This window comes from Salmo trutta, chromosome 4 (genome assembly GCF_901001165.1).
Source record: "Salmo trutta chromosome 4, fSalTru1.1, whole genome shotgun sequence".
NCBI lineage: Eukaryota > Metazoa > Chordata > Actinopteri > Salmoniformes > Salmonidae > Salmo > Salmo trutta.
In genome coordinates, this window is record NC_042960.1 from 65,894,672 (window position 1) to 65,906,214 (window position 11,543).

General features: G+C 45.1%; 1 protein-coding gene across 2 annotated transcripts; it reads left to right on the plus strand.

The window, feature by feature from the left end:
* Positions 1–260: 260 nt before the first annotated feature.
* LOC115192904 (spermatid-specific protein T1-like) lies at positions 261–10,610 on the plus strand. 2 transcript variants are annotated; one of them, XM_029751845.1, is made up of 3 exons: positions 261–374; positions 1,960–2,031; positions 10,382–10,610. In XM_029751845.1, the coding sequence occupies exons 1-3, from the start codon at positions 360–362 to the stop codon at positions 10,577–10,579; spliced, it is 285 nt and encodes a 94-aa protein (XP_029607705.1). In that variant the 5' UTR covers positions 261–359; the 3' UTR covers positions 10,580–10,610. The 2 variants fall into 2 exon arrangements, 1 of the variants encoding a protein (XP_029607705.1); XR_003878009.1 differs by lacking the exon at positions 1,960–2,031.
* Positions 10,611–11,543: the final 933 nt, after the last annotated feature.

Here is an 11,543-nt window from a genome sequence, read left to right on the forward strand (position 1 = left end):
TACCACCAAGCTACTGCAAAATGTAGTTGAATTACTAGTTAAACGACATGTAGTTCACTACTCCCAAACACTGCAAAACAAAAATAAATAACAAATTAATGTAAAAATATGCTTGTCTTGATAAGAATTGTATCAGTTGGCTTTAAACTGGGCGGTCCAAGCATGATGACGTTTCCTTTCTGAATGAGCTCTGTTCCGGTAAACCTGCAACACAGGTAGTCTCGCGATACACCTATATATAGGTATCATTGAAAGGTCCAGTCAGCATCTCTGTTTGTCCATATTGTCGGCAGTTAAGTACGTACCTGTTGCCAACTTGAGTTGTTTTCGATTGAATATTTTTTTTTAACAGCTGGGAAATGGTCACCAATAAAGTAAGTATCTGTTGTAGACCAGAGGCATATCATCGAACTTTCTCTGCTGTGAGGTGGTTTCCATCCTGGTACACGTGGAGGTAGACTAGCCCGCTGACTAACTATGCTTAGCCTCTGCTTCATGACAGATACTACTGATGAATGTTGTACAGATATGTAATGTAATTCAGTTGACATCCTAGCTACAGTACTCTGATCTGATGGTTCTTATATACATCTGAATATTTCAATGATTCAAATGTTTTTTAAAGATTTGGCAGAAGCATGCTTATCGTGTTAAGCAGACCAGCTGACCAAACAGGGGCTAAAGGTATTGTGATTCACTTCTTGAAAAATAAATGATCAGGTGTTTAGATTTGGCCTTGTGTGATGTTCCTGTGAAGAGAATTGGGTGTTTCAGTCATCATTGTCAATCCCAAAAACTAACTCATAGCTGGGACTGACATACTTAGCTTCATGTTTTACAGAGTTTGTAGAGACAATATAGGTCTATTGTTCTGACAGTAAGTGTTGAGGCTAGATACTGCTGTTATATAACAGCATTGTGTATGTTTGGTTCAACTCAGCCAATGTTACGTCTACATTGCATGTGTGTTACTATGTACTCTGTGTTACTGTGTGTTACTGTGTTACTATGTTACCGCGTTTTACTGTGTTACTGTGTGTTACTATGTTATTGTGTGTTACTGTGTTACTATGTTACTGTCTGTTACTATGTTAATGTGTGTTACTATGTTACTATGTTACTGTGTGCAACTGTGTTACTTTGTGTTACTGTGTTACTGTGTGTTACTGTGTTACTATATGTTTCTATGTTACTGTGTGTTACTGTGTGTTGCTATTTTTACTGTGTGTTACTGTGTTACTGTGTGTTACTGTGTTACTGTGTTCCTGTGTGTTACTGTGTTACTATGTTACTGTGTGTTACTGTGTTACTGTGCTACTGTGCTACTGTGTGTTACTATGTTTAATGTGTGTTTCTGTGTTACTATGTTACTGTGTTACTGTCTGTTACTGTGTTACTATGTTACTTTATGTTACTGTGTTACTATGTTACTGTGTCCCTGTGTGTTACTGTGTCCCTGTGTGTTACTGTGTTACTGTGTGTTACTGTGTTACTGTGTGTTACTGTGGTACTGTCTGTTACTGTGTGTTACTGTGTCACTGTCTGTTACTGTGTTACTGTGTTACTGTGCTACTTTGTGTTACTGTGTGTTACTGTGTTACTGTTTGTTACTGTGTTCCTGTGTGTTACTGTGTTACTGTGTTACTATGTTACTGTCTGTTACTGTGTTACTGTGTTAATGTGTGTTACTGTGTTACTATGTGTTTCTATGTTACTGTGTGTTACTATGTTACCGTGTGTTGCTATTTTACTCTGTGTTTCTGTTACTGTGTTACTGTGTTACTGTGTTACTGTGTCTTACTGTGTTACTATGTTACTGTGTGTTACTGTGTTACTATGTTACTGTGTAAATAGCCAGCCAGATAGCCACCTTAACTGCTTAAAATGCTCGACCTCCTGACCAGTATGAGGGGGGAATTTAAGTACAATTATTATGAGCCTGTTTTGCCTGATCTGTAGGTTAAACTTCAGGGCTATAGTCTCAACTGTCACAATTCTCTAAGACAGAACCCAGAAGCAGACCAGGACAAGGTGAGTAAAATGAAGGTGAGTATTTATTGGTAGTCTTGATGTGTAAATTGAATAATCCAGGAGACGGAACGGCAGCGGAGGTGAGTTGATGAGAGTGAATGGGTTGATCCAATGACGTCACTGAATCCACCGACGGCCAGGCAAGGGAGTTGAATGTTCCGGGAGAATGACTGTAGACAGAGTAAACGGGAGTGAGTAACCGGCAACAAGTACAGAATAACAAAACAAACTCAGGAAACATGAGGCTGATACGCTGGCACAACATACTGTTCGTTGCTAACGATCCGGCAGGGAATGGATGTCAGGGCTTATGAAGAGGTGATGATCAGGACCAGGTGTGCAGATGGTTGATGAGATGCAGGTGCGGGTAATCAAAAGTTCTCCCGCCTAGCTTCGTCGCCTGGCAACCAGACAGGGTGCGTTCAGGAACCTCAGACAAAAGACTCCAAAACAAAAAACAGTCAGCTCAGGCAGAAAACAGACTCAGGAAGCGGGATTCCTGACAGTACCCCCCCTCCGACGAACGCCACCGGGCGGACAACCCGGAGCGCCAGGATGGAGGCGGTAGAAGTCACGAAGGAGGGTATCATCCAGGATCTGACGCCGAGGAATCCAACTCCTCTCCTCAGGACCATACCCCTCCCAGTCCACGAGATACTGGAAACCCCGACGTCTGGAATCCATAATGCGGCGCACCGTGTAGACTGGACCACCTCCAATCATCCGAGGAGGCGGTAGCAGAGGACTGAGGTGCACAGGCTTGAGGCAGGAGACATGAAAGGTGGGGTGTACTCTGAGCATCTTAGGCAACTTGAGTCGAACCACAACAGGATTGATCACCTTCTCCACCACAAACGGACCAATGAACTTTGGTGACAGTTTCCTTGACTCAGTCCGCAGAGGAAGATCCCGTGTAGCCAACCATACCTTATCACCGATGGCATAAGCGGGAGCTGGAATCCGGCGACGATTCGCCTGGAGCTGATAACGGTCAGACACTTTAAGGAGAGCCTTTCTGGCCCGATGCCAGGTCCGGTGGCAACGACGAATGTGGGCCTGGACCGAGGGTACAGAGAGATCCTTCTCCTGAGAAGGAAACAAGGGGGGGTTGGTAACTGTACAGGCACTGGAAGGGAGACATCCCAGTAGCAGATGTAGGGAGAGTATTGTGGGCATACTCGACCCATGGCAACTGAGAGGCCCAAGAGGCGGGGTTGGAAGAGACAAGGCAGCGCAGCGTGGATTCCATCTTCTGGTTGGCTCTCTCCGCCTGACCATTAGATTGGGGGTGAAATCCAGAGGTGAGACTGACTGTAGCTCCAATGGCCAAACAGAAAGATTTCCAGACCGCAGAGGTAAACTGAGGACCACGGTCGGAAACAATGTCACTGGGCAACCCGTGGACCCTGAAAACCTCCCTAACCAGGATCTTGGACGTCTCAGAGGCAGAGGGAAGCTTGGAGATAGGTACAAAGTGGGCAAACTTGCTGAATCTGTCCACAATAGTCAGAATGACCGTGTTCCCATCAGAAGAGGGCAATCCAGTAACAAAGTCCAGAGCCAGATGCGACCATGGTCGCCGGGGAATAGGTAGGGGATGAAGAAGTCCAGAGCTGGCCCGATTGGCACTCTTATTCTGTGCACATACTGGGCATGCAGCAACAAACCTCCGGGTATCTTCTCCCATGGCAGGCCACCAAAATCGTCTGCGTAGTAACGCCATCGTCCGAGCCACCCCCGGGTGACAAGCCATCTTGCTGGCGTGGAACCATTGGAGGACGGCAGAACGGACAGATTCAGGCACAAACAACCGACCGGGTGGACCGTTACCGGGACCGGGCTGCGTCCGAAGGGCCGCCAGAACCTCCTCCTCAACCCTAAATGTGACTGCTCCCACGACAAAGTTCTGGGGAAGAATCGTCTCAGTCTTGGCCCCACTCTCATCCGTCTTGGAGAACATCCGGGACAAGGCGTCCGCCTTGCCGTTCTTAGACCCAGGTCGGAACGTCAGGGAAAAATTAAAGCGTCCAAAAAACAAAGCCCACCTGGCCTGACGCGAGTTGAGACGTCTAGCCGATTGCACGTAAGCAAGATTCTTGTGGTCAGTCCAGACAGTAAACGGTTGCTCCGCTCCCTCCAACCAGTGACGCCACTCCTCCAAGGCCAGTTTCACCGCGAGCAGCTCCCGGTTACCCACATCGTAATTCCTCTCTGCAGACGAAAGACGACGAGAATAGAAGGCGCAGGGATGGAGTTTACCGTCAGTGGAGCTTCGCTGGGACAGGATGGTGCCAACCCCCACATCAGACGCGTCCACTTCCAAGACAAACTGCCGAGCAGCGTCAGGCTGAGAGAGAATAGGGGCGTTGGGGAAGCGACTCTTCAAATCCAGAAATGCCCGGTCTGCCTCAGGATTCCAACTGAAGGTCCTGGTGCTAGAAGTCAGGGCAGTTAATGGAGCGGCCACCCGGCTGTAGTCACGGATAAATCTACGATAGAAATTCGCAAACCCCAGAAACCTCTGGAGCTGCAATCTCGTATCGGGCTGGGCCCAATCCAGAACTGCCCTAACCTTCTCTTGGTCCATCTTAATCTCTCCCCGGGAGATGATGTACCGAGGAAGGATGTAGTGTGGGCGTGAAATTCACATTTTTCGGCCTTCACAAACAGGCGGTTCTCCAACAATCGCTGCAGAACCTGCTTGACATGCTGGACGTGGCTGGAAGGCTCCTTAGGGAAGATCAAAATATCATCCAGGTAAACGAACACAAACAAACCGATCATATCTCTCAAGACGTCATTCACCATACTCTGGAATACTGCTGTAGCATTGGTCAATCCAAACGGCATCACCAGATACTCGAAATGACCCATCGGTGTATTGAAGCCAGTTAACCACTCGTCTCCCTCTCTGATCCGGACCAGATGATACGCATTGCGTAGATCCAGCTTAGTGAACATAGTAGCACCCTGTAAGGAGTCGAAAGCAGAGCTCATCAAGGGCAGGGGATACTCATTCTTGACCGTAATATCATTCAACCCCCGATAATCAATACAAGGTCGAAGAGAGCCATCCTTCTTACTCACAAAAAAGAAACCAGCCCCCAGGGGTGATGATGAGGGACGAATGAGACCAGCAGCTAGAGACTCCTTTATGCATGTCTCCAAAGCTTCACGTTCCGGTCGAGAGATACTGTATAACCGTCCCTTGGGATAGGTAGCTCCAGGGAACAGGTTAATGGCACAGTCATATGGTCGGTGGGGAGGAAGTGACAGCGCTTTCTGCTTACTGAATACTTCACCCAAAATCGTGATATGTTTCAGGAATCAGGGACAAATCAGGGGGAGTCGACTCAATAACCTGACTGGGAACAGAATGGGAACAGGCAGTCTTAAGGCAGTTAGCATGACATTCAATGGTCCAACTAGTTACCTTGCCAGTCACCCAATCGAACGTGGGATTGTGTTCTCTCAGCCAGGGGTATCCAAGAACCAGAGGAACCTGGGAAGAAGGCAGAATTAATAAGGAGATAACCTCTGCATGATTCCCTGACAACAACATCTTAACCGGTTCAGTCCAGTAGTTCACTCCAGACTACTGTCGTCTAGAGTGGTAGCTTCAATGGCTTCCGGTAACTTCTCCTTGGAAAGCCCCAGCTGTTCCACCAAGTCGGCATCTATAAAGCTGCCATCGGCACCTGAGTCGATAAAAGCGTTATTCGCTAAACTCTGATCCTTGTTCATGAGTGTAGCAGGAACAAGGGGTCTAACAGGACTGTTGAGAGGTTGAAACTGACTCAATAAAAGACCTCCCAAACTTAGCGAGCCGAGCAGTTTAACGGCCGCTGAGGACCAGCGGAGATGTAATGTCCCGAGTTACCACAATAGAGGCAACCGTTGGTCTCACGTCTACGTTGGCGCTCCTCCTTGGTTAACCCGTGAGGTGAATAATGAGCGACTCGTTCCGGTCCACTTCCTGACCCGAATGGTCCCCGAGTAGCTGATTGATTGGAAGTGCCCCATTGCTTCTCCCTCCTTCTCTCTCGGATTCTGTTATCCACCCGAATAGATAATGCTATCAGACTGTCCAGGTCACAAGGCTCAGGATAGGAGATCAACTCATCCTTGAGTTGCTCCGACAACCCCTGGTAAAAAAACGCTTGTAGTGCTTCCTCATTCCACTCACTCTCCACAGCCAATGTCCTGAATTCAATAACGAAGTCTGCCACACTGCGAGCTCCTTGGCGAAGAGAGAACAAACGTTTAGCTGCGTCCTTACCTCGGACAGCATGGTCATCCATAGCCTTGTCTGTGGCGTAAGAGTGGGGCTGTAGATCAAAAACTAGCCCACACTGCATAAGAAACGAACGGCATCTTCCCAAATCCCCTTCGTACTTATCTGGCGTCGGAACCTTGGGCTCACGAAAGGGAACATCTCCAGAAGCGACAGGTGAGAGAGGTGAAGTAGGTGGTGGATGATCTGCCGGCAAACTGAGCTGAGCCTGGATACTCAGACTAGAAGAAAGGTTCCGCACCGAAAGTGCGATCTCCTGTCATGCTGTGTTGTCCCAACATCTTCTCCTGATGGGAAATGGCATGGTGAACGGAGTCCAGGTCCGCTGGGTTCATTTCTGGCCGGATCGTTCTGTCACGATTCTCTAAGACAGAACCCAGAAGCAGACCAGGACAAGGTGAGTAAAATGAAGGTGAGTATTTATTGGTAGTCTTGATGTGTAAATTGAATAATCCAGGAGACGGAGCGGCAGCGGAGGTGAGTTGATGAGAGTGAATGGGTTGATCCAATGAAGTCACTGAATCCACCGACGGCCAGGCAAGGGAGTTGAATGTTCCGGGAGAATGACTGTAGACAGAGTAAACGGGAGTGAGTAACCGGCAACAAGTACAGAATAACAAAACAAACTCAGGAAACATGAGGCTGATACGCTGGCACAACATACTGTTCGTTGCTAACGATCCGGCAGGGAATGGATGTCAGGGCTTATGAAGAGGTGATGATCAGGACCAGGTGTGCAGATGGTTGATGAGATGCAGGTGCGGGTAATCAAAAGTTCTCCCGCCTAGCTTCGTCGCCTGGCAACCAGACAGGGTGCGTTCAGGAACCTCAGACAAAAGACTCCAAAACAAAAAACAGTCAGCTCAGGCAGAAAACAGACTCAGGAAGTGGGATTCCTGACATCAGCAAAAACAGTAGTGTAGTGTTATCTACACCACTACATGACAAAACAGTAGTGTGTAGTTCCAGTAGTTAGCTACACCGCTACATGGTAAAACAGTAGTGTGTAGTTCCAGTAGTTAGCTACACCGCTACATGGTAAAACAGTAAGTGTGTAGTTCCAGTAGTTAGCTACACCGCTACATGGTAAAACAGTAGTGTGTAGTTCCAGTAGTTAGCTACACCGCTACATTGTAAAACAGTAGTGTGTAGTTCCAGTAGTTAGCTACACCGCAACATGGTAAAACAGTAGTGTGTAGTTCCAGTAGTTAGCTACACCGCTACATGGTAAAACAGTAGTGTGTAGTTCCAGTAGTTAGCTACACCACTACATTGTAAAACAGTAGTGTGTAGTTCCAGTAGTTAGCTACACCGCTACATGGTAAACAGTAGTGTGTAGTTCCAGTAGTTAGCTACACCGCTACATGGTAAAACAGTAGTGTGTAGTTCCAGTAGTTAGCTGCACCGCTACATGGTAAAACAGTTTTTATTTACTGAAAACAGTACCAAGATTTGAATTTAGTTCAACTACCACCAAGCTACTGCAAAATTTAGTTAAATTACTAGTTGAATTACATATAGTTCACTACTCCCCAACACAGAAAAAACAAAACAATCACAAATAAATATAAAAAGAATCTAGTCTTGATAAGAATTGTATCGGTTGGCTTTAAATTGCGCGGTCCAAGCACGATGACGACTGCTTCAGGTAAACCTGCAACACAGGTAGTCTCGCGGTACACCTATATATACATATCATTGTAAGGTCCAGTCAGCATCTCTGTTCTTCCATTTTATTCGGCATCTCTTTCAATCCATTTTGTCGGGACTTTAGTATGTATCTGTGGCCAACAGTTTGGAAACATTTACCACTAAAGTAAGTATCTGTTGTAAACTAGTGGCATATCAGTGAACTTTCTCTGTGAGGTGGTTTCCATCCTGGTACACGTGGAGGTAGACTACTCTGCTGACTAACCATGCTTAGTCTCTGCTTCATGACAGATACTACTGATGAATGTTGTACAGATATGTAATATGGTTATTCAGCAGACATCCTAGCTACAGTACTCTGATCTGATGGTTCTTATATACAATTTAAGTCGGAAGTTTACATACACCTTAGCCAAATACATTTAAACTCAGTTTTTCACAATTCCTGACAGTTAATCCTAGTAAAAATTCCCTGTCTTAGGTCAGTTAGGATCACCACTTTATTTTAAGAATGTGAAATGTTTGAATAATAGTAGAGAGAATGATTTATTTCAGCTTTTATTTCTTTCATCACATTCCCAATGTGTCAGAAGTTTACATACACTCAATCAGTATTTGGTAGCATTGCCTTTCAATTGTTTAACTTGAGTCAAACGTTTCGGGGTAGCCTTCCACAAGCTTCCCACAATAAATTAGATTAATTTTGGCCTATTCTTCCTAACAGAGGTTTAACTGAGTCAGGTTTGTAGGCCTCCTTGGTCGCACACGCTTTTTCAGTTCTGGCCACAAATGTTCTATAGGATTGAGGTCAGGGCTTTGTGATGGCCACTCAAATACCTTGACTTTGTTGTCCTTAAGCCATTTTGCCACAACTTGGAAGTATGCTTGGGGTCATTGTCCATTTGGAAGACCCATTTGAGACCAAGCTTTAACTTCCTGACTGATGTCTTGAGATGTTGCTTCAATATATACACATAATTTTCCTGTCTCATGATGCCATCTATTTTTTGAAGTGCAACAGTCCCTCCTGCAGCAAATCACCCCCACAACATGATGCTGCCACCCCCGTGCTTCACGGTTGGGATGGTGTTCTTCGGCTTGCAAGGCTCCACCTTTTTCCTCCAAACATAACGATGGTCATTATGGCCAAACAGTTCTATTTTTGTTTCATCAGACCAGAGGACATTTCTCCAAAAAGTACGATCTTTGTCCCCATGTGCAGTTGCAAACCGTAGTCTGGCTTTTTATGGTGATTTTGGAGCAGTGGCTTCTTCCTTGCTGAGCGGCCTTTCAGGTTATGTCGATATAGGACTCGTTTTACTGTGGATATAGATACATTTGTACCCGTTTCCTCTAGCATCTTCACAAGGTTCTTTGCTGTTGTTTTGGGATTGATTTGCACTTTTCGCACCAAAGTACGTTCATCTGTAGGAAACAGAACTCGTCTCCTTCCTGAGCGGTATGACGGCTGCGTGGTCCCATGGTGTTTATACTTGCGTACTATTTTTTGTACAGATGAACGTGGTAACTTCAGGCATTTGGAAATTGCTCCCAAGGATGAACCAGACTTGTGGCGGTCTACAATTTTTTTCTGAGGTCTTGGCTGATTTCTTTTGATTTTCCCATGATGTCAAGTAAAGAGGCACTGAGTTTGAAGGTAGGCCTTGAAATACATCCACAGGTACACCTCCAATTGACTCAAATGATGTCAATTAGCCTATCAGAAGCTTCTAAAGCCATGGCATTATTTTCTGGAATTTTCCAAGCTGTTTAAAGGCACAGTCAACTTGTATGTAAACTTCTGACCTACTGGAATTGTGATACAATTGTGAAATAATTTGTCTGGAAAAAATTGCTGGGAAAATTCCTTTTGTCAAAACTATATCACAAAGTAGATGTCCTAACCGACTTGCCAAAACTATAATTTGTTAACAAGAAATTTGCGGAGTGGTTGAAAACAAGTATAAGTAAGTAAACTTCCGACTTCAACTGTACATCTGACTATTTCAATGATTCAAATGTTTTTTAAAGGTTTGGCAGAAGCATGCTTATCGTGTTAAGCAGACCAGATTCTGTGATTCACTCTTCTATATTACAATTCAGCTTTTGAAAAATCAATGATCAGGTGTTTAGATTTGGCCTTGTGTGATGTTCCTGTGAAGATAATTGGGTGTTTCAGTCATTGTCTATCCCAAAAACTAACTCATAGCTGGGACTGACATACTTAGCTTCATGTTTTACAGAGTTTGTAGAGACAATATAGGCCTATTGTTCTGACAGTAAGTGTTGAGGCTAGATACTTCTGTTTTATAACAGCATTGTGTATGTTTGGTTCAATGCAGCCAATGTTACGTCTCCATTGCATGATATTCAGATATATGTTACTGTGTATTATACTATATACAGCAGCGGAGGCGTCAGAAGCGGAGGCGTCAGAAGCGGAGGCGTCGGCTGCGGAGACGCCGGCCGCGGAGGTGCCGGCCGAGGAGGCGTCAGCAGCTGAAGCGGAGGCGTCGGCTGCGGAGGCGTCAGCAGCTGGAGCGAAGGCGTCGGCTGCGGAGGCGTCAGCAGCTGGAGCGAAGGCGACAATGTGTTATGCCTTAAAGGCATAAAAATAAAGAGAGTTACACACACTATATAAAGGCTCCCAGTAATCACTGTGTCTTCTTCAGGGTGATGTCATGAATGTGTGAACCAGGTTATGTAGACAAACAGTGCAATTAGTGCAACCAATGAAAATAGAGAGGGGTGTGTCATAGTAATTAGGGTTGTAATTAGGGTGATGAGGATGACAAAGTGAAACTGTTAAAAAGACAATAGTTTACAGCATGTTGAATTTCTCAGGCTGTTGTTTTCAATATCATATTTCTACATATTGTACATAGTATTAACCTCAACATACAACATTATTTTATTTAATAGACAGTATTTCATTGTTTCCATTTCACTTAATCTTTGTAACACGTAATCTTTTGATTCAAACGTAAAGCATAACAAGCATCATCAACGAAGGGAACATCTTGGGCGCACGCTGATAAACTGTGGAAATAATATGTTAATTTAGAAATGTATAAAAATAGCATGAGATCAAAGTCAATATTCAGACCACTAGGGGGCAGTGTTTTTAGATGAGATGTGTTGTCTATGGTGCTACACTGAATGCACAAAACATTAGGAACAACTTCCTAATATTGAGTTGCACCCCCTTTTTCTGCCCTCTGAACAGCATCAATTCATCAAGGCATAGACTCTACAAGGTGTCAAAAACGTTCCACAGGGATGCTGGCCCATGTTGACTCCAATACTTCCCACAGTTGTGCAAAGTTGACTGGATGTCCTTTGGGTTGTTGACCATTCTTGACACACATGGGAAACTGAGTGTGAAAAACTCAGCAGCATTGCAGTTCTTCACTCACTCAAACCGGTGCACCTGGCACCTACTACCATACCCTGTTCAAAGGCCCTTAAATCTTTTGTCATGCCCATTCACCCTCTGAATGGCACACATACACAATCAATTTCTCAATTGTCTCAAGGCTTATTAATCCTTCTTTAACCTGTCTCCTCC